This window comes from Ambystoma mexicanum, chromosome 3p (assembly GCF_040938575.1).
Source record: "Ambystoma mexicanum isolate Mex_15411 chromosome 3p, UKY_AmexF1_1, whole genome shotgun sequence".
Classification (NCBI taxonomy): domain Eukaryota; kingdom Metazoa; phylum Chordata; class Amphibia; order Caudata; family Ambystomatidae; genus Ambystoma; species Ambystoma mexicanum.
This window is the reverse complement of record NC_090925.1, coordinates 12,149,263-12,173,095: the sequence shown is the minus strand read 5'-3', so window position 1 is coordinate 12,173,095 and position 23,833 is coordinate 12,149,263. Positions and strand designations below refer to the sequence as shown.

The 23,833-nt window shown below is 47.5% G+C and overlaps 1 protein-coding gene across 1 annotated transcript in view; it reads right to left on the bottom strand.

Moving 5' to 3' along the window:
• The window catches only part of LOC138580072 (gastrula zinc finger protein XlCGF26.1-like), a 392,628-nt gene that overhangs the window by 337,258 nt on the left and 31,537 nt on the right, over window positions 1–23,833 (bottom strand). The window contains exon 3 of the mRNA XM_069650324.1: window positions 9,771–9,878. Within this exon, the coding sequence (XP_069506425.1) occupies window positions 9,771–9,878 (108 nt within the window). The remainder of the gene's footprint in view (window positions 1–9,770; window positions 9,879–23,833) is intronic.

Genomic DNA, 23,833 nt, shown 5'->3' with positions numbered 1-23,833 from the left:
GTCATTGATATACGGCATTGGTCCAATGTGTGGCAGTGATGTGTTATGTTGGGGTTGGGGAGGTTCAGGTCAGGAGTGTATAGCTCAGCAGCAGCGACAGCTCGCACACATCTTGGCAAAGCGCATGCTACAGGATCAAGGGCGGAAGAAAAGTAACCGCACGGCCTCTTCTTCCCTCCATGTTCCTGTGTTAATACAGCCAAAGCACATCCATCACATTCATGCACAAACAACACAAAGGCCTTTTCATAGTTTGGTGTACCCAAAACTGGTGCAGAGCATAATGCATTCTTAAGCAAGTCAAACGATTGCTGGTGTTCCGCGTTCCATGACAATGGCGAAGAAATGCCCTTCTTCGTCAAAGCCAACATCGGTTTGATCACTAGTGAAACATTTGGGATCCACAACCTACAGTAAGAAGCCATACCTATCAAGGCTCTAACTTCCTTCTGTGTATTTGGGACAGACATGCCAGAAACGTGTTTTATTCTTTCAGGTGTCAATCTTCTTCCCTCCTTTGACAGGAGATAGCCTAAATAGGCGACCTCCTGACAACAATATTGAAATTTTTTAAGCAAAGCTTTGTGACCATGCTTAGCAAGATAGATAAGCAATAACACAGTGCCCTCCTTACAGGCACTCTCAGAGTGAGCAGCTAAAAGCAAATCATCAACATACTGAAGCAAAGTACAGGTAGAGGGCAATTCAAGGGTATCAAGTTGTTCTTTCAAAGCCCTACTATAAATGCTAGGACTCTCTGTGTACCCTTGAGGTGCACGAGTAAATGTGAACGAGCATCCCCCTAAGGTGAACACGAACAAGTATCTACTATCCTTGTGTATAGGAATACTAAAGAAAGCATTTGTTAGATCCACCACACTAAAGTAAGTAGCTGTAGCTGGAATCATGGTTAGGATTGTCGTTACATCAGGCACAATTGGAAATTGTGGAGCCACGACTTATCTTATACTGGGGAATGCGTGGCAGCTCAATTCCATGTTTCAAAACTATCTTGACAGGTTCAATCTGTAAAACACTGACATCATTGTCGTCGACAGCCCACAAGCTCTCTGGTACATTAATGAATTCTGGAGGCAAAGGTCTAGTCAAGAATTGGGAGACAGAAAATTGCTGCGGTGAAATCGTCAAGCGTACTCCATCAGAAGAACAATAAATCACTGCATTTAATTATTTTAACAGATTCAACCCCAGCAAGTTCTCTCCACAATTTGAAGTCAACAGAAATGGACAGTGGTCCGTAAAGGGACCCAAAGAAATAGGTACTGGCAAAGAAACCGGACAAACAACTGGTGTGCCAGAAAACCCTACAGAAACATTGGTTGCCCTAACAGTGGAATGTCTAGAACCCGTGAATGATCAATGGAACACTTCTGTGCTCCAGTGTCTATCAAAAACTGATATTTCCTATTTCCCATCACCATTTCAACATAGGGACCTTTCTGATTGACGGGAATAGGTGTAGGTTCCAAACCCTGCTTTGGGCAATCCTAGCGAAACAGAATGTCATCAAAAGGAAGCTCTTCAGATAAATATGCAGCGGAAGGATGATCAAATATGTTCCTGGTGTCCACACTCGATGTCTGATTGTCCTGCGAGAAAGGTTGCTGAGGGTCCTGTGCAAATTGACCTCTACCAGGGCCACCTACACCCGGGCGACCTCTGGATCGCCTACCCATATTTCCAAATGTATTATTTGACCTTTGTTGAAGGACGGGGCATTGTGATCGCCAATGACCCTCTCGACGACAATAAGCGCACTGGTTAATGTTCACAGGACCCAAGGGCACATTCCCCTGCGGGACATACTGACCTCTAACCTGAGAACTACCCCCTCTGGGCCTCTAACAATTTGCTGCAATAGCACTTTAGTTTTCAAATCGCCTTTTGTTTTTCAACCCTATCTTTTTCATTATTGACACGGTTCTCGTAGTACTGAGCCATGTGCAGTACTTCTGATTGTGATTTCGCCTGCTAAGCACTCTCAGAGACATAATTTGTGACTGGATGTCAGGCAGCAATCCACGCACAAATTTGTCCACGGACAACCTTTTCCCAGACTCTGTGCCTAGGTCTTGTCCACTGAAATCCGAGAATACCTGTTCGAACCGATTAAAGAACTCGGTAGCACCCTCAGACTTTCCTTGGACACAGGCCGTAAGTTTGTCCCATATAATTCTTTTTTCTGGAATTATAGTTTTTAATTTTGCAATAATTCTATCAGGCAAAGTTAGTATCACCTGAGGCGGTCTTTCACCAGCTGGCCTTTCTCCATCGAGTCTAGTTATATTCACCCATGTATCTCCCAACCCTGGCACGTCGTCTATAGTTCTAACTTGTTTCCACAAATCTACGGGCAGGAGTACAGGGAATAACAAACCGATATCACCTAAGGTGAACACTGGGGATTGCAAGACGGACTCTATTTCTTTATAGAATCCCGTCGGATTTTTCCTAATATCAGGAATAGATTGCCTAATAGTATTCACTTCCTGTCTTGGGAACGAGACTTGAACGAACTGTGATACATAATGTGCAGGAATGTTCACAGCAACTATACCCTGTGCAGCATCGGCCGCAACCTCAACCTTTGCGACAAATGTCGAGGGAACCTCGCTCATAGGCAACTGAGAAGTAGGTGACTCCGAACGCTTACTAAGCAACAGAGCTAAATCGAGCGCTAAAGCAGTCGAAGAAGTGTCAAGTGAAAAAGCCCTCTTGTAAAACTCAATAACTCTGTGGGACAACTAATCTTTCTTTTTACACAATCATCCTGTAGGTACTCTATCATTACCTGTATCACTTTCCTCTGCATTTCTGGCGTATACTGACTATACGTGTCATATACTTCAACTGGAGTTATAGATATATCCAAAATCTATCTAAGTGCGTCCTTCGTACAAATTCGTGCTTCCTCAGATATCGATTTACGACAAGGAAGGAACCGTTTCTGTACATACATACTTTCCTCCTCATCATCCTCATTCTGTAACTTTTCTAACTCCTTTCTATACCCAAATAACCTCTCGACATGCTCATTTACCTTCTCCACAGTCTCTCTAGAAAACGCTAGAGTATTTAGATCCCTTAACCCTTGCGGGAGATCCGCATTATTTAATTTTCCCCACATTATACATAACTGAATCCCTAAACCTTCAATAAAAAATGTTTTCTCAGGAAATGTATCCATATTAAAAAGTGTGGCAAAAACACTAGCTTGATCATTCTTCTCCATACAATGCTTAGCCCATGCAATTAACTCACGTTTCTAATCCGGTGGTACAGTATTGCGAGTGACAACCTTTGACCCTGCACCTCGATCGATTACAAGCGGCTCAGGACCACTTGGAAGAGAGGGAGCAGGCAAATTCAGTGGAGGTACTTTAACTGGTGCAATAAGAAGAGGTGGAGGAGCTGGAGGAAAGGGAACATTAGGAGGAGCAAGAACAACAGGAACAACAGCAGGTAGAGCAGAAATAACAGGGGAAGAGGCAAAGCAGCAGGAAGAGGAACATACGGAGGTGGCGCAGAGGCACCAGGCCTTTGTTCATTTAATAATTTATCTATAAATTCATCGGAAGCATGGAGGTCTTTGGACGGATATATTTTTTGAATTCCAAGTGAGAAAGCCCTGTCCATATTTCTAGTCCATTCATAATGTTTATCTTGGTCATACAATAATGCTTTTTCAGCGTTCGTCTTGGCGTTCGTCTTAGGACGGCGCGCATGCTTCTCCCTACTTTTAAGTTGTTGCAACGCTTCTTTTTTCCAATTCTGCAAAACATCAAATGCTGCAGGTCTAGCCTTTTTCTTTAATAGAATTGACTCTAAATACTCAATACAAGGGATTTCGAAACTACGATTGATTGGCCACTGAAGTTCGGAGGCATGTCTGGTTTGTCTGTGCCAAATATCATTAAACACTATACTTCCAATGCCATGCTTATAGTACACAGTACAAGCCGGTGACCCCTCCTGCAGTGCCGGACAGCTAAATTCCAAAGATTGTCTATCGCTGCGGAACAATGCCCTGAAGCAGGTAGACAATTTCCCAGGCATATCAAATTATTGGTGCTACCTGGTCAATAATTGTGTCTGCAGATACAATGCGCCAAATTCAAATTTTCAGGGTTGAATTAAGAGTCGGGTCACGACTCACCTGAACAAACCTAAGGAGGTCCGATCGGATTTCAAAGAATCTTACCTAACTAATCTTACCTCGTGTAAGGTGATTTCGGCAAATCTGCCCGCCTCGATAAGTGGACCCTCGTCAAGATGCCGTCTCAGACCACAAGCTAATCGTCCAGGGATCGGGTCATGCAGCGCTGCTGAGGTGTCGCGTCTCGTTCAGTGGGGCCCCTTTTTTGTCACACCGTCCGATCCTGGTCCGATAGCCTGGGTCAACCTTCAACAATCCGGCATCAATCTTGAGGGTCCCTATTCAGGCGCCAACTGTGAAAACAAAATCAAAATATCGAGGCCGAGTACCCCAAAAGGAAATGCACCGAACACGGGTTACAAAGGAACATACAAAGTACTTTATTTTTATACTGAATCCAGTTACAAAAACAGAGCAAAATCAGATAACTATCGGCCCTCAGTACAACACAACGAACTCCAGCATGGTTCAGTGTGTTCAGTGAGAGACGTTGTACATTAGAATGCATTAGCCTTTTATACACTTGGTGGGCAGGATGTCCAGCCCCACTTTGGGTTAATATTCCATGTAATACATCACCGATCTAGGGTTCGTGCCAAGTCTCGAACAACGGCATATAACTGGTTTGCCTTTAATACATGTATCAACAAGCCTATGCAATAACTGTGTATTCTAAGATTTTCCATGCAGGCCTTCTCAAACATTGATACAATGTAGTTAAACAAGTGTTCTGTGTTCAGTATTTTAATACATTGTTTCAACATATGCTCGTGGATTTGTTTTGTTGCACGAGTAATCCTTTTACACACAGGTCAACGAAGGACAAGGTCTCAGTTCGCAACCTCAACAAGTGGCCTGCAGGCAAGTTACATATTAGCTATGTACAGAGGTCAAGACGGCCATGTTGTATTTTGGAATGACATCGTCCACCATTTTAACTCACAGGGTGACTTTTACAAAGCGAATCCTAAAATGGCGGATTGGCCTATAATGGCGGCTTATATTGATTTAAGGTCAGGACCTTGCAACACTGATTCTTTTGCAAGCGACTTTCGAGCAGGTTGGAGTAGGCCAATAATCGTATTTCTATTACAATAGGAGGCACGATATAATTTCTCTTTTGACAGGGGGGCCTCTGGAAAAAGAGTTTCTACCTCTGCCCGTACCCAGACGTGAGCCTCTTTGTTGATACTGAAAATGACCATAGGTGCCCGGTCCGCAGGACCAGTTGGAACCCCACCTCTTTACCTACGCATACTGGGAGAAGGATTGGCCATGAAAGGACTGGCAGGTGTTAGGGCCGCCACGCTGGTTAAAGGGTTTAGCCGATGTCTGTCCGAGTGACTTTAATGTCTCATGCTCCTTTTTCACTGTTTCCAGGGCGTCGTCGACTGCCTTCTTCCACAGGCTTTTCAATTTAGGAGGCTTGTGTTTTGGGCTTGAATCCAGAGTTTTTCAACAAAGCATGTCACGTGAGCAGAGTCCCTGGGAAAGGGTGCCCCCTGCGGTTTCGGGCAGAGTCCAGAGTGTTCTTCAGTATATTCTGGGTAACCTCTCTGCTTTCAGCCACGAACGCCAGCAGGCGTTATTGGGTAGGCTCTGAAAGTTCCTGAAGACCATCCTGTACTAGGCCCCACTGAACATCACTATAGCTCGCAAGGAGCGTGGTGTTATTTGCAATTCTGGAGTAGTAAACTGCAGAGGCGGTGACACGCTTAACATGGGCGTAACGTTTTGTACAATATTTGTCTGAAGGATATTCTGCCGAGGACAGTGGTACCCCTGCCAGTGCCAGCTTATGAGTGGTGGTTACAACCAAAGAATCCGATGGGGCATGGCCTCTAATGTAGAGAGGATCAGAGGGGGCCAAACGAAACATCTTTTACACACAAGCATTAATTGCCCTAAGGGAAGGGGAGACTAAGGAAGGAGCCAGGCATTTCTTAATGGAGTTTAATAAGGGAATGGCTTGACTAACAGGAGCTTTCTCCTTGAGGCTGTCCTCCATGAGGTCCGAGTCAGGGGCAGCTTTGAGTTTAGCGATCTTATAATGTTTTGCTGCCCTTTTTAGGAGGAAGTTAAACAGCATTTGGTCGTCAGCTGGCGACAAATCTCTTGGCAGAGTAGTGGAGGCAACCAGATAGATATGACGTCTGGGTCAGCGTTCTGGTGGTGTATGCCACAAGCACTGGTCGTGCACCTGGTTCCGGTCTGGATCCTGAAAGACAGGGGTCTTTGTCATAAAGGTCAAAACCCCCATAAGAAACATCCTGACTCGGGTCCTCCCTGAAGACATCTACGTGGAGTTTCTGTGGTTCCTCCAAAAGGAGGGAACTGGGCACTGGGGGAGGGACTGGGATTTAGAAGGGATGGGGCATGAGTCCACTTCTCTATGCCTCTTCAAGATATTATACTAGCCTGAAAAGTTGATGAACTCAGCCATTTTAGCCATACACGCCTCAAATATTTCCCTGGTCCATTCTGAGGAAGCTGAAGGGTCAGGGTTGTGTGTGGGGAATGCACAGAAGAGGGTGAATCCCTATGCAAGACCCTAGAAAGAGGCTGGGAGGACTCACAATAGCCCCCATGGGAAGAGAGGGCTTCCCTGGAGTCACCGGCGGGCAAAATGGTAACCACAAGCTACTTGCAGAGCTTTGGAAAAATTATCGACGGCCTAGAGGATTTCGGCACATCTGAAGGTGCTGCTGCGGCTGACAACGCTACCACCTCTTTCGGCGTCTGAGCGTCTTTGGACGGTAACACATCGGTGATGGAAGTTTGAAGGGAACCGCCCATTCCCGAAGAGTTTTATGCTCATTTGCATGCTGCAGTGGCGACTGCGTGGAGGATCCCAAACTACGAGGTTTGGAAGGCTCCGCCAAAGACTTCAATGGGCATTGAGGCCTTCGATGACCCCGTCGAAGAAGCCTTGTGGGTTGTGTGTTTATGGACACGTGGTGAGTGGGTGCCCTTGTCGCCGGCAGCATGCCCTTTCGGGGTCGGACATGTTGGAGCAGGTAGTCTCCTCGGAAAGGTCAATAGCTTCCAAACCGGAGCCATGGCTGCCAATGGATTCCTTGTCCAAAGCGACGGCGCCCGCAGGGGAAAGACTCAGCTTTCATAGGCTTAGTTGACTCGCTCACTCAGGGGCCTAAACTCCCCTCCGAATAGGAAATCCATCCTGCAAAAGCTACAAGATGACGGAACCCCAGTCGCTTTCCTGCAAGAAACTCATCTAATCCCGGCGGACTTCTCCCACCTGCGAAGCAGACTTTTTCCCCTACAATTTCTGGCATCCAACGGCACCAAGAAGGGAGGCACTGCCATTCTTTTCGCAAAAGACCTGAACCCCCAGATCCTGGACTCACTACGATGCCGGGAGGGTCATTTCATCGCAATCAAACGCGTCATCCTGGGCCAACTCTATACCCTCATCTCAGCCTACGCTCCAAACGAGCACCAGGAAGGGTTCTATCAAGACCTAGAAGAGTCCCTCCTTCTATGCATTGAGAGGCAAGTCGTCATTGGAAAAGATCACAGCAGCACTCCACGGAGGGAGTGCTGGCAAGGGGGAGAATGGTCAAGGTTCTATAGCAAATTTATGGATACAAGTGTCCAATAAGGTTGGGGAGTGAAAAGGCCAGGATTCTGGCAAGAAATTGATGGAGAGATCAAGTCTGTAGCCCATACACGTGACCGCTCTCCATTTAATGTATATGGGATTATGCACAAATATTTTTTCATATTCTTGAGCAGCAAGCTTAGTTTATTCATGTAGTTGTACTGCCATTTCTGGTTTGTTATAAGTTTGTCGTACAAGCGGTAGAGGGTCTGATGGAAGGAATAGGTGAGAAGACACTCATCTCCATCTATATGTAATCGTGTTTGAGGTGCCTTTCTTCTGTCGTGGAAAATCAATAAAAAGTGTGTGGGGGGGGGGGGACAAAAAAGAAACCTATGAACAAGTACAATGGGTGTTCCTTGAGGCCTGGGAAGCGTGCCCAAGGAAAATCCTGCTAACAACATACACAAGCCCCAGAAATATATATACACATTGTTCAAATCAGAGGCAATCCGGATGATGTTTCGCGTTACCCGTTATGGTCATAACCTGGAGGCAGATTTTACTCTCACTGTACTGCAACCTGGAAGCCCTGTTGCCTAGTGACTAATTTGCCCCAGATTGCTAAAATGGCAAAATGTCCAAAATGGTAACAAAATCTAACCGATCCTCATCTTCCTATTAGTCCCCATCTTCTGAGCTATCTTATAGCTTGCGGTTGGTACGTCTGTCCTTGGGGAAGAAAAGTAAACCTTTTCCTTTAAGGGGGTTCGCTGGGGCAGTTCCACAAACCTCCTGCAATCCTGCCTAGCTAAGAGGGGTCTTGATCTTTCGAAGAGCACAGGGTAGCTATGGCCTAAGAGCATTTGCCACTGACCCAGCAGCCATTGCAAGACCACTTCATAGTGGCTGCAGAATCGGCAAAGCAACAAGGATCGTAGTAAAACCTTTAGTGGGGTATGCGTTGGGTCCCATTGACGAGGGAGGAACAAACCCTCCCTGCATTAGAGAGAATTGGGGGGGTTTCTAAAGCCCCACTTCAAGCAAGTCTCCAGAGATTCCTGGGGTGTCTGATCAGAGAGTTCCCTTGCTGGTTGCACAGGAAGCATAGGGTGTTTCTCCTAATGTGGTTTATCTTGCTGTATTCATGTGGCATTCACTGCTTTCATACTTCTATTATATGGTAAGATAACATAAGGGGTTTATTGTTTTACATTCAAGCAAACACATTATCCTGTGTAGCAGATAAGTGGGTGTTAAACCAGATCAAAAGATGTCCATTTTGTGTAGAGTATCTGTGGCTGCCACCTGTCTAGACAATACTGAACCATAGTGACGATCTAGCGCAGACAACCAAAAATGGGCTGAGACAGGAGACACCACTACATGTTCCTTCATGAATCCTCCTTGCATGGCAAATACCAGAAAAGACTGACTGAAGACAGCAGAAGAGGCCTAGGGAGGGGGCAGAAGCCTCGGAACACCAGGAAATAGGCAGTGGGCCAGAGGCAGGATCTCAGAGCGGTCCACGAAGGGCAGAAGTGTCAGCTCAATTACAATCCAAAACATGCTCTGCTAGAGGCTGAAGACAAGACATCTGGTTGCCACTCAGAGCATGAAGGAAGATGCCGCACAATGCTGTTTACCTGAAGGAAGCAAATCCACAGCAAGGAGTGTTGAGAGATCGAAGAGGAGAACTCCCATGGGAGGGAGCAGGCCCATACAGAAGGAAAGTCCATAGAATGGTGAGAGGACAAGTTGGCAACCCACCTATAGGAAGGCAATAGCAAGGCAGGAGGAGTGTATATAAGATAAAACAGCCAGCACCAGCAGGAGCCCTCACAGAAGGAGCAGGAAGAATATACTTGGGCCTATTGATATGGAAGCAGGGGGAAGACTAGAGAGAAGAACCCGAGTGAATGCACCACTTGTACCTTTATAGCCGGTGATGAGAACCAGCACTTTACAGACCCCCCCCCCTTCGCACACCACAACCACTTATTGGCCAGTTAACACTTCTTAGATACTTACTTGGGCGAGGGTTGCTACTGTCCTCTATCCCGTCCTCTTCACGGTCCAGAATTAACTGTTTGTGTTCTTTAGGTCTTAAAGAAAATACTGAGGTGGCAATCACAGGACCTGTCATTAACACAAAGCAGAAATCAGCAGATCTAAAGGCATCAGTAGGTAAAAGCCAACTACATCAGGATGGTTAGCATAAAATGTGCAATGATAAAACTAGTTCCATCTAAGCCTCGTATTCACTGGCCCGAATGTCAGCGGTTATTCAGATGCAGGCTGTAAGGGATGCTTGTGGCACCAATGTCATGCATACCGCCATACACTGCCACCCATTATTTGGATTTCCCTTCTTCCATCATCTGTACTCTGATTACATCCACACCACCTTCCACCTCCCGTCTCCACTCCCCATTCCTCTGCTCAATCCCTCCAGCTTCCTCCCCCCCTCAGAAGTAGCCCCTCACTGCAAACATCATATTCCTAGCTCCCACAATGGCTTCCCGCTCCCGTCTACCTGCATTTTCCCTTTCCATCAGCAAAGGAAAGTCTAAAGGGTTGAGGGCCTTCAATTGTGACGAAATTGCCTGAGGATCAGGCGCAAGGCATTAGGACTACCAGTTAACAGGATTGACACCGCCACAAAGTAGAATTTCAGCTCGTCCGCCATCTTTGAACCATACTTTGGCAGTCCTCGCTAGCTGGCAGGATGGGCACTTCTTCTCTGAAATGGTTAATTTTTGCTTTGCTTGTATTCCTGGGGCCTCCGAGTAGTTTAGAGAGTGGTGCTCACGCTTAGTTCCGCAAGTCGCACCCACGGACCGGTCTCTATTCAAATTAAGTATTTTTCCAGGGATTCATTGCTTCGTTGACCCCCTGTTTTCCCTCCTCTCTCTAACAAAATGCTCCTATTATTTCCATGAGTGGTGCTAAGAGCAGTGATGTGTGGCACACATTTGAAGCTTGTGATGGACGGGGGTGCCGATACCTACGGTAGGGACTACATCGCAGTGCAGGTAGTGGTCCCGGCCCCCATGGTCACCCCAACCCATCTTCTAGCTCTGAAAAAGGGACTAAGTCATACCTCCAGGCTTCCTACATATACCCAGCTACTTTAGGTAGTAGCAATCCCAAATGATCTTCCATAACTAATCTGTGGGTCCCCATGCCCTCTACATGCCTTAACCAATGAGCAAAGTCTCTTCTCCCACCCTGCTCCTGCCCCGCTCATGCTGTCTGCAGTAGTCAGTGACTCACCACACAGGCTGTCACTGTAATCCAAACCCTACTGATGGCTGCCTGTGCTCTTTGGTCACATAGCTGAACCCATCTTACCCTTTCATGCTCATTAGCACTACCCCTTGGTCCTCTTAAATCCGCCCTCATCCATGACCACCTACAGGTGGCATGAAACCCAGACAGGAATCACTGCATCATTATCCACCTTGACTGTCACCCTGACCATCCTACCCACACTCAGACCTTCCAGCCAACATTGCCTATTCCCACATCCGCCAGGCACTGTGAAGAGTATACATACAGCTGAACCTCCAACCCTGTACCGTATGCCTCCCCATAAAGATTTCCAATCATTATACATAAATCAATGTCACCAACTCCAACAGGCTTCCTCCTCAGAGTGCTAGTGCACCCCCCGAGCCCACCAGAAATGTTCAGGTTCTACACAACCCTCCATCACCTAGTGAACCAATCCTGTCAAAGTGGGATGGGAACTTGGTTGCAAGGTAAACGTGGGAGGACGAGGTGGCACGGGGGGAGAATGAAGGGAAAAGGATAGAGAAAAACGTGTGGGTGAGAAAACTAGAACCACCAGATTGGATATCGCGCCCTTCTGCCCCACTTCCATCACCAGCCACAGAGCAATCTCTCATGGCTGCAATGAGATCAGCAGCCTTACGTCCGAGGTCACCCAACCCCCACCTCCTCCAAGCATGCCCCACACTCAATCAAGACTGCACGTCATGGTCTAACCAGTGTCAGACTGCCTCAATAACTCGACTCCAAAAGATGGTTCAAGTGTATTTATTTTGGAAACTGGCTCCAAGAGCTTCCCTAGCGCAATCTCCCAATGCGTGGCAACCTTCTCGATCCAGGCTTTCCGAATTGCAGGTTTAGCAACTAGCAATCAGTAACACCTACTAGCTAAAAGACAGCTGCAGGTGAGGGCCTAAAGGCAAAAGCCTTAGCCATCTGCCTCCCTCTGGGGTTCTCCTAAGGGGTCCATAAACTAGGTGTTCTCACTAGGAATGGCTATTTTCTTGTGCCAGTAAGACACCCAGCTCCATTCTCTCATGCACATGCTCTCCCTCTCTCTCCCCCTTTCCCTGAAAGCACCAGTGCTTCGGCCTCACACTCTGTTTTATTATTTATAATGCGCATCATACCCTAGGGTAACAGGGCGCAGCAGTTACAAGTATATGCAAAGCTTAGTTACACAAAAATGTATGCAGTTTACATACAGGCAATAATTACAACGGTGGATATACATAGGGTGCTTATTTACAGGCATAGCATGCAGCAAAATAATATGAAGGCAATTTCCAGAGGGCATTACATACAGAATAAAGTCGGGTGAAGGGAGAGAATTACAAGGAGACTAGCATAGAAGTGAAGATATCATATCATATGGTGGGTACCATGGTGGTGGCCGATCAGTTCTAACTGTATCCTAAGCAGGAGTAATTAATGTGGATTATTAGATTTCAGCCATATGATGGTGTTGGATCTAAACTTGTGGTAAGATTGGTCTATTCTCAAACTGGGAGGCAGAGAATTCCATAGTTTGGCCGCTTTCACCGGGAAGCTGTTACCTCCAATTGTGGATCGTTTGAAGCATAGTATGGAGAGTCGATCTCTGTTGGCTAGTCTTACAGGTCTCATGGAGGTCTGTTTGTGGAATCTCTCCGTCAAGTACATAGGTGCAGCATTGTTGTGGGTAAGCGCCAGAGTTTTTAGGAGGACTTTGTCGAAAGTTGGGAGCCAGTTGTTCTGTTGACAGATCTCTGAAATGTGGTCTCTTCTGGAGATGCCTAGAGCTGCTCTAAGGGCATTATTTTGTAACGTTTGGATTCTTTTGATGGTGGCTTTAGTCGATCCTAGGTAAAGGGAATTACAGGCGCGACAGGATGAAGGCTCTGGCCAGAGTGATGCAGCTGCTATCAGAGTGGAATGGCTTGCCATTGCGTATCAGTTTGCACGTGTAGGCCCTGGAGGATGCTAGGGAGTTGACCTGTTTAGTGAATGAAAGGTTTGAGTCAAGGTAAAAGCCAAGTGTTTTTACCTCGCATTCTACTTTTATGATGTTTCTATCGATTATGAATGAGGAGTAGTTGGAACCTATTTTTTCTAGGTTGGACGGGGTGCCCAGGATGATGAGTTCAGTTTTATCCTCATTCAGACATAGTCCATGTGTGGCCATCCATGCCCGGATGATGATGTACACTCTATTTAGCAAGGCCAAATCCTTTTCATAATCCCCTGAAAGCGGGAGGAGGATCTGGGTATCATCTGCATAGTTAGTATAGGTGATACCGAGATGATCCAGATCATCGAAAAGGGGCTTAGTGAAAATATTGTTGAGTGTAGGGGAGACGCATGATTCCTGGGGCACACCGCAGGTGATGGGTATGTGGTCTGCAGCTGCTGGCGGCGGGAAGACCCTCATTGTTCTGCCATTTAAGAAGGATCTGATCCAGTTAACAGCGTCATCAGAGAAATGTGCTGCTGTTTTTAGATGGTTGCAGAGAATAGTATGGTCGACTAGATCGAAAGCAGCTGAGAGATCTAGGAGGAGGAGTAATGCCGACTTGCCACTATCTTTGAGCTCATCGATTTGGGTCTTAAGGTCGATGAGGGGAGTTTCCGTACCGTGCTGGGGACGGAAACCTGATTGTCTGGCTCCTAACAAGTGGTGTAGTTCCAATTGCTTTTGTATTTGTGTATACGCTACCTTATCCAAGATTTTTAGAAGGAAAGGCACAGTAGTGATAGATCTATAGTTAGTTGGTGTGGATGGGTCGAGGGTGTTTTTTTTTTTTTTTAAGAGTGGGAGTACCCACGATTGTTTAAGGTTAGTGGGAATGATATCAGTAGAGAAAGACGCATTAATGAGTTTGGTAATGAAAGGAGATAGGTTTCGGGCAGCATCCTTGATAAGCTGCGCAGGGCATAGGTCTCCCTGACAATTAGAGGGTTTAAGGGACAGAATAATTCTTTCCACTTCAGGGAGGGAAACTTTGGTAAAGTTGAATCGGGCAGATTCATCAGTGTTAGCTTTACCAGTTGTTTTAGATGCAGGAGGGTCATTTAGGCAGTTCTTTTACAAGAGATTTTATTTTGTAAAGTGGCTATTTTATTGGCTAGGGCGTGTTGGATATCTTCGAACCATTTTTTAACCTTTCGTGCATGTGTCGGGTAATGCTCTCGGAGTCTCTATTTCTTTAAGAATGGTGTAAAGTTCCTTTATGTTGGATTTGGCGTGGGATATGCATGTGTCAAAGGATATTCGTTTTGCTAATCATATTCTTTTTTGTAAAGGGAGGACAATTTGGGGAGTTTGAGCTTATTGGCTTCTGACGGATGTTGTTTCCAAGTAGCCCCGCAATTTCTTTTTTGTTGTCTTAGATTTTTTTTAAAAGGTGTAAACCATTCATTCAGGTGGGTTTTCTGCTTGCTTGGTCTCAGTTTGGCGGGGGAGATGTGGTCCAGGGAAGTGGTCATGATTTTATTATATTCTTCAACCAGTCTCTCAGGGTCCGTGTTGTCTGGGAGTGAGTTAAGAGTGGCAAGTAGTGCCGGGATAAGCCTGTCCACAGTAATACTCTTTATTTCTGGTTAGTGTAGTCGGAGCACTAAGGGAAGAAGGCAATAGAGGTCTATTGGTGGAGAGCATAAAGGACACAAGGTGGTGGTCCGTCCAAGCTAGTGGTGAGATGGACAGGATATTAGCCTGGCAATTATGGTCTGCCACCCAGTCAAGTATTCTGCCTGTGTTGTGGGTAGCGGTGTTACTTCTTTGGGTGAATTCAAGTTCTGATAGGGTGTTAGCTGTGGTTGTGGCAAGCTGGTCTGATTGGTCATTGAAGCCCATGTTCAAGTCTCCGAGTAGAAGTACTTGCGAGGAGCTTTTAAGGTTGTTGGTTAGGATGGTGTTAATATCATCCACGAAGGTTCCAGATGGGCCTGGGGGGCGGTATATCAAATGGATATTCAGGGTTTGGGCATTAGTCAAAGGGACTTTGACTGATAGTAGTTCACAAGAGTGGATGTCGATCAGGGTAGCTAGTGTCATAGCAAGGCAGCATTTGTAAATAATAGCGATACCTATTCCTCTGGATTTTAGTCTATCATGTCTCAGGATGGAGTAGCCATCAGGGACTGCTAGCATGCCGTCTCGGTGATAGCAAGGAAGTCTAAGTCATCTTTCAGGATCAAATTGGCTATTTCCGTAGCGTGTGCTACCAGTGATCTGGAGTTTATTAGGGCTCCTTTTATCTGGGGGCTCGTAGTAGTTAGTGTAGTCGGTTGGGGAGTTTGTAGAGGTTTAGGTTTAGTGTACTTAGCTATACTCTTTGTAGGTCTAGGGCCGCGATATGGAGCTAAGGGTGTACTTAGAGTCCTTGGTCCTGGGGAGATAGGGAGAGACCTAATGGGGGGCTTATATGTTTTGGCTAGTCTCGCTCTAAGGTGTAAGTTCCTGTCTGTAGTTGGGCAGGGCTTGCCTGGGAAGTGGTTTATGGAGTCTATCATGCCTGTGGACTCTAATCTCACTTGAACCTCTCCGCCAGACTTTCTCTCCTTTCTGTCTCTCCATTCCACACTCCCCTATCTATGCCTCTGTGCCCTAATTGTAACACTCTCTGCCCATCTCTTCCACTACGCAAAGGCATACAATAAGCAGAGTCGCATAGCAATTTGCAATGCAATTCTGTATGTTTACTAATTAAATTGGCAGTTGTGTAGCAAAGCTATTTATTTAAATTACCCCGATTTCAATGAAAGCCCAGCTTGCCCGCATTCACCTCTTCAGGACTCTAGCCACTCTTTTCTCTGTAAGCTCAAAGGGGCTGTGTTAGGGAGAATTCTCATTTATGGCTAATTTCCCTCACCTAGTGAGTCCCCCAGCAGCTTTGCTGGACTTCTGGAGTTTATTGTTTGCCACCTTGTAAGAGTGCGAGCTTTTCCCCCACTCTTACCTGTGTTTTGCTATGTGTTTCCATCTGTTTTTGTGATTGTGGACTCTGAAGTACACCACTTCAGTAGCCCCCTTCTTTATGTGCGTCACACAGCACCTTCAGTGCCGTGGCACAGGGTTGTCTTTGAGACTTCCCTCGACTCCATTTCTGAGACGACTACTGTCCCCCAGAAAAGGGTAAAGTTACCATTAACTTTACTTAGTCAATCTACTACAGATCCAGTACACCCCATCTTCCATGGAGTACTGGAAAGGGTTAACTCGTATCCCTTTATCTGTACCTCCTAGAGCATTGTTTCGCTCTTTTAACATTTAGATTTGGCTGGTGGCAGTGGTATCTACCCTAACTTTTCTACCGCGATTATAATGGATAAACGTGTACTGTCCTTGGCTATTATATTAGCCTCAAACATAAACCCGCTTGACCAAATCGTCTTTATTTTGGCTCCGGTTGGGTTTATTCGCCATTTCTTTTTGTTAAAGTCCTTCTTGTGTTTTACTTTGCACGGCAAACTAGGTTTGCCTTCTTTGTTCACTGTTTTTTGGCAGGCTTCTGCCCAGAAGCCCTCCTCAAGGCGCCTGGGTGTCTAGGTGGGCTGAATGTGCGGGAGGGGTGTAGTCACCCCCTGCACAGGGTATCCTAGGAAACCCAAGTCGCACTTTGTCATGATTGGCCAGGGTAGTTGTCCAGGCTGGACAACCCCCCTGCTGGGTGAATGACAGCCAGGCTGTGTGAATGGGGTTTTTTCACATAAAAGGCAGGTCTCTTGGGCTAGAAGTCAGAGAGTCGCCACTGGAACTACAAGGAACCGAAGAGAAGCGGAGAGAATGATGGCTGCTGCAACTACCCCGTCCCGGTGAAGCCCTGCTGCAGTCCTGAGCCATCTGCCCTTCAACAACTCAGAGAAGATCCAGTCCGGAGTCTTCTTACCTTGAGCTTGGTGGGGATAACCAGCTCATCTTCTACAGCCAGAGGATTCTCTTCCGTGGCCGAAATCGCTGCACACTGCATTAGTGGTCCGGATAGCCACCTGAAGAGTCTCTCCTGTTTTTAAGGAGCGCACCTTTTATTCTGTGTCGCTGCTGCCGGCCTCATCCCTGTGTGGTGCAGACCCCCTTCAGACGTCCTCCTTCTCGACAAAGCTCCAGGAATCGTGGGTCTACGGGAAACCAACAGGAACAACTGCCAGGGCACCAGCTGCACCATTGGAACAAGGTACTGTGTTCTGTTGAGGAAACTGGGTGAATCCCTTTTTCTTCATTTCCAAGGCTTGACCTTGTCTTCCCTCCTTCTTATAACTTTTGCTTCCGAACATACAATATCGAAGTACATTTGGCTCCGTTGAATCGTGAACTGTTAGACCGTGTGATCTTCAGCAACTGGCCCCGGTGTCCTTCGACCCTGGCTCCGGCCCCTTTGACTTTTGAACTCTTGTCTCTGAGCGTTTCTTGATTCTGCCTGCCTAACCAAAATATTGCCTGTGATTTTTGCCTCCAACTCCCTCTGGGTATCTCTGGTGCTACGTGTGTTTTTGCCCAGGTAGCATTTCATGTCACGGATACGCGTTTGGTTAGTAGACCGAACTGTCAAAAAGTGATCGCATTCATATCCGCGGTAACGTGTTTTTGTGCCTAACACTGGTTCATTCCAACACAGGGTACTTACCTTGAGACTTACTGTACAAAGTGGATTGGTTAGTTGTAGTACATTTAATGTGTGGTTTTTATTGAAGTTTAATAGAAGTGTTATGTTTATAACGAATGGTTTAAAAATAAATGTTCTTATATTTTTCTACCTGAAACCTAAACGAGTCAGTGTTTGCTTGAGTCACAGTAATTGTGGTCCCTTTGTGTAGTCTCTGCTACTGCTCATATACTCTTGAGATAAGCCTGGCTGCTCCGCCACTGCTACCACTATGACACAGTAGTACAGGCTTGCACCAAAGGTAAAACTTGTATCACCACCTGTAGTCTTAATTGTGTGTAGTGGTCCCTAAGGGCACTGCACAGGATTCTGCCTAACAGGTTGTGAGACAGGCAAGGTATCAAGAGAGACACAGGCTCAAAGGTGTTCATTTTAAAACCTTTATTTACTAAGGTTCCTGGGTTGGTGTAATGCCTGAATGGCCCCAACTCTAAAGGGATGGTTCCCTGAACTGATGTTTCTAGCCGCTCAATTGTCTAATAGTCCAAAATAAAAGTCTGTGTCCAAACCTATGCTTGCCCTCACTCTTTCCAAAAATGTGATAGTCTTTAAAAAGGAAAATAGTGGCTCAATAGAGAATTGTAAACCAAAGTTGGTTTCAGGTGGTCTTCTCACCAGGTGTAGTTTGGTCAATGTCACAAAATTTAGTTAAGTCAGAAAGGGCTGTTCGTAAAACCTTCTTAACAAAGTCCTGTTCCCTTCCCCAAGCTTCAACTTGTTCAAGTTCTAAACACCACAAACGAAATAGAACAGTTCTGTTCCAAGCTTCTCAGGGTTCCCTTCCCCAAGCTTCAATCCTTTTAACAAAAGAAAACAATAAAAGTCTCCAACTTGGGTGGGCCTCTCAGGGTTCCCTTCCCCAAGTTTAGGCAACTTACTGTTATTATATACAGTTTCTCTCAAATGCAACCCTTCCATGGGGTGGAATAAGAGGCTTTTAAAAACGCCAGGCCCGTTGCTCTTCCTAACCGTGACCACTTTGATCCTTTGCCCCTCTCTATTTCTTACACTTACTTTCTTTTGTACCTTTTATCTTCAGGCGCTTCCGGCACCCTTTACATCCATCTGTGTTCCTTTCACTTTGTCGTGCACACTTGCACCTTCCTTTACTGTCTCGGTGGTGTGCCCTTTGCACTGTTCCCTCCGTCTGCTGTGCACACCTGTACCTGTCCTCTTTCTATCGTGCCTTTTGCGCCCTGCTTTCACACTTCCATGCACACCTGCACTTGTTTCCTCCTCTCCGGGTCATTCACACCCTCTTGTACTCTGGACTTTGCTTTTGCTTCTGCGCTGCTAGTGCGCTTTCTCTTTCTTTACCACGTCCTTGCTCCTTCTTTTTTGCTTTGTTTCTTTAAAATGTCCTTCTCGCTTTCCAATGTGCTGCTTTAGAAATCTTGCTTTTCCCCCTTTCACACTCCAGCCACCCATGCATGCTCCTGAGTTTCTCTCTCTCTGATGCAAAACACACCGGGTAGCAGCACTACAGATGAAGGGTGTATCAGCCACTTTTACACCCTAGAAATAAGCAAATACCCCCTTGATTTTACCAACGCAGCTCCATGGATATGTTTGGACCAGTAGTGCACGTAGTACCTCAGTATGAAACTGCTATCATAACTGCCTGATCGGAATGCAGAAACGTGTATCTTTTAATGTGCATGCATAATTAAGTGCAAAGAAATAATTATTGCAAAATCATTTCAGTTAAAACCTTTTTACTCTGTTAAAACATACTCTCATTGCAAATTGGGCTTACATTTTTACACCCTAAAAAAAACATTTTACGCCCAACTTCCACTTCCAAATCTTATCTGGAGCACTACCGGTTAGTGTAGCGCTGACGAGCGGTCTCTCCTGGATGCTTTGGATCGAGGTCAGGTTCTCACCACCTGCCCCTCAGATACCCTAGGGCCCGGCACATGGTCCAAGGGAACGAGCAATTACACGGGCACCGACAGAGGGATAACGGCTGCCTCACTCCGGCTCTGTGGAGACACGGCTCCCAAGCCCACACTGCAGCCCCTCACAAACACCGGGCCAGCGTTGCGACACGCTGTTCTCCTCCGGATCCTTCTCTCTGCAGCTCCCAGCTTCCCTGGTCACCTGAATGGAAGATCCCGAGGGAGTAGGTGGGAAAATACCGTCAAGTTTCTCACAGGGCCAATGGAGAGAGTGTGCGGCAGCCTCCTAAGTACCAAAGGCCTGTGAGGGAGTGCTAGGCATAATGTTTTTTTCCCTTCTTCAAATAATTGCAGAAGTAATCGAGATGATACTTTTAATAAAACAGAAAGGTGATGGCTGGAAGATTATGAATTAATCATAACCACGGGCAAAGCTCTGGGCAACCCTCCAGACCATCGTTTTTCAGCCTGCCAAGCCATTACAGAAGGGGAAAAACCATATGCAAATCAGGCTTGGTCCTACCACAAGAGGGGCAGTCCAGCCCGAACTGCTAGGTCACATCCCTTCTGCACAAGACCACAAGCATCCCCAGACATGTTTCAGCCTTGTTGGGCGTCATCAGTGAGGAGTAGCTTGGGTCTCTAGGCCTGGCAGACTCAGTGGTTTAGATTCATTCGAAATCTTCCACCCATCACTTTTGTGGTCAGTTTGTTTCTCCTTGTGAGAGAGGGTATGCCCAGACGTGGGTCCCTTGCTCGCTGCGCCACAGGGAACCAGGCTGCACCTCACTGAGGAGGTCCAACAAGGCCGAAACCTGTCTGGGGTTGCTTGGTTTTCTGTGCAGAGGGGACCTGGCCTAGCAGTTCGGGCTGGGCTGCTACCTTCGGTGGCGGCAGCTGCTGACTGATTTGCACATGGCTGGTCCCCTTTTGCAATGGCGCAGACGGGCTAAGAAACAGTGGTGTGGAAGGTTGCCCAGAGCAATTTCCAGTGGTTTAGATTCATTCGAAACCTTCCACCCATCACTTTTGTGGTCAGTTTGTTTCTCCTTGTGAGAGAGGGTGTGCCCAGACGTGGGTCCCTTACTCGCTGCGCCACAGGGAACCAGGCTGCACCTCACTGAGGAGGTCAAACAAGGCCGAAGCATGTCTGGGGTTGCTTGGTTTTCTGTGCAGCGGGGACCTGGCCTAGCAGTTCGGGCTGGGCTGCTACCTTCGGTGGCGGCAGCTGCTGACTGATTTGCACATGGCTGGTCCCCTTTTGCAATGGTGCAGACGGGCTAAAAAACGGTGGTGTGGAAGGTTGCCCAGAGCAATTGCCAGTGGTTTAGATTCATTCGAAACCTTCCACCCATCACTTTTGTGGTTGGTTTGTTTCTCCTTGTGAGAGAGGGTATGCCCAGACGTGGGTCCCTTGCTCGCTGCGCCACAGGGAACCAGGCTGCACCTCACTGAGGAGGTCCAACAAGGCCGAAACATGTCTGGGGTTGCTTGGTTTTCTGTGCAGAGGGGACCTGGCCTAGCAGTTTAGGCTGGGCTGCTACCTTCGGTGGCGGCAGCTGCTGACTGATTTGCACATGGCTGTTCCCCCTTTGCAATGGCGCAGACGGGCTAAAAAACGGTGGTGTGGAAGGTTGCCCAGAGAAATTGCCAGTGGTTTAGATTCATTCGAAACCTTCCACCCATCACTTTTGTGGTCAAGATACTTTTAATAAGCCAACATGGCCAACCTGCATGGCAGAGACATACATGTGCTAACATTTTTTATTTTTGTTTATTTTTAATTTGTTTATTTATTAAACAGTGCACAGGAGCATACATGGTAACATTGCATATGCTACAGACAACATGCGAGACTTGAAATCCTCCCTACCCCCACCCCCTGCGCCTCCGGAGGTCATTGTTCCTGGGCCTCATTTAGTTTGGCAAGGCGGCGAGGTGTCCCCCATATAGTGGAGCGCTCTTAAAGGTTAGCGCTGGATAGTTCTGGTCATAGTCTAGGATCGGGGCCCAAGTGTTGGTGAATCAGTGGAGTCGGCCCGCCTTGGCTGCCGTGACCTTTTCAGCTATTAGCATGTCCCAGAGTTTAATCCACCATAGGGGCATTAGGGGGCCTTCCACAGTTTTCCAGGTGCAGGCTATCGTGATTTTGGCAGCCAACAAGAGTCGAGTTATCAGCGTGGCTCCCCTCCCTGTTCTCGGGTAAGTGTCTGGGTGTGGGAACCCCAGGAGGACCTGCTCGGGTGTCAGCGGGATAATCACTTGGGTGATGTCTTTTATAGTAGCGAGGCATTGGGTCCAAAACTCCCTTACCTTAGGGCAGGTCCACCACATGTGGAAGTAGAATCCCGAGTGACCGCAAAGACGCCAGCAGTGAGGGTCCAGGGCTTGTTGGAAAAGATGAAGGCACAAAGAGGGTAATACCATTGCAAGAGCAGTTTATGGGCGCATTCCCGGTTGGTAATGCAGCGGCATGCCGTGCGCGTCCTAGTCCAGATGTCCACCCAAGAATGGTCCTCTATGGCATGACCCAGATCCGCCTCCCATTGGGACATGTAGGAAGGTTTGGAGTGGAGGGGGTTTTCTTGTAGTAGTTTGTAGAGGGCCGAGATCTTTCCCCGGGCAGGCAGGTCTGTCGCTGTGAGCTCAGGTAAGGGGTCGGATTGCAGCCTTTCGAGTCTGGGGATTGGAGCACCAGTGTCTTAGTTGGGTGTAGGCGAATCTGTCCGTCTCCGGTAGCCGCAAGGTGGTTTTGCATTGTTCGAAGGTGAGGGGAGAGTCCCCTGCAAAGAGTTGTCCCAGCGTTTCAAGGCCTCCTGCGACCCAGCTCCTGAAGTTCACTGGATGAGCTCCTGGGGAGAAGGCTGGGTTGTGAAAAATTGGGGAGAGCGCGCTCAAGTCACCCGGGACAACTCTATATCTGCGGGCCCACTCCCATGCCTTTATTGATTGTTTCGTGACCGTCAGCACATCTGGTCAGTTCCGGCGTAAGGCGTTGGGGAGAAACGGGAGGAAACGAAGAGGAAGGGGAAGGCAGGATTGTTTGATCTCCACCCACTTTGGCCGACCTGAGGCCAGTCCCCACGCTTGGAGGTGGGCCAGCTGTGCTGCTATGTGGCATTTGCGAAGATCTGGAACCTCCAGCCCTCCCAGTCTTGCGCTGGTCACCATCGTTTTCTGCGGAATCCTCGCTTTCTTGCCTTTCCATATAAAGTCGATCATTTTCCTTTGGAGCTTCTGTATAGGGGGAAGAGGGATTGAGATGGGAAGGGAGGCGCAGGCGTACAGAAAGTGGGGGAGAAGGTTCATTTTGCATGTCGTTATGCGGCCCAACAGGGAGATTTCCTGCAATTGCCAGCAAATGAGGTCTCTTTCCAATTCCTCAAAGAGTGGGGGAAAGTTAGCTTGGTAAACTTTCGTTGGCTGAGCGGGGTTCTAGACCCCCAGGTATGGGATTGCTTGGGTGCTCCATTGGAACGGGCTTTGCTTCTCCAGGGCGTCCCTCTCATCTGGGCTCAGGCCCACTCCAAGGGCTATTGATTTTGAGATGTTGATGGTGAATCCCGCTACCTCTCCGAAGCTCCGGAACTCTGCCAGGGCTGCCCTCAGGGAGGTTTTGATGTTTGTGGTGGTTAGCAAAACATCGTCCGTGTAGAGGGCAATCTTGTGTTGTATGGCGCCTACCCTTGGGCCGCTGATCTGCGGGTTGGCTCGAACTCGTTGGGCCAAGGGCTCCATAGCCAGGGCGAAAAGCAGGGGGACAGTGGGCATCCCTGTCTCGTTCCACAAGTAAGAGGGATAGGGTCCGACAGACGGCTGTTAATTCTGAGCCGGGTTTTGGGGGCTTGATAGTTCGCTAGGATCATTTTCCTGAAGGTTGGGCCAAAGCTGAAGGCTTCGAGGGTAAGGGTCAGGTATGGCCAGTCCACCTTGTCGAAGGCTTTGGTCGCATCCAGGGCGAGTAAGGCCAGCTGTTGAGACTTCTGCGTGGCCACCTCTATGAGGTCCAGTGCCCTGCGGATGTTGTCTTTCGTCAAGCGGTGGCTAATAAAGCCCGTTTGGTCCGGGTCTATAATGTTTGGCAGGACAGGTGCGAGGCGGTTAGCCAGAATCTTGGAATAAATATTGGCGTCCAAGTTTAGCAGAGAGATGGGTCTGTACGAGCTGTTCTCCTGGGGGTCCTTTCCAGACTTAAGGATGGGGACAGTGATGGATTCCTGCATGGTTGGAGTGACCGTTCCAGTAGCCGCAAATT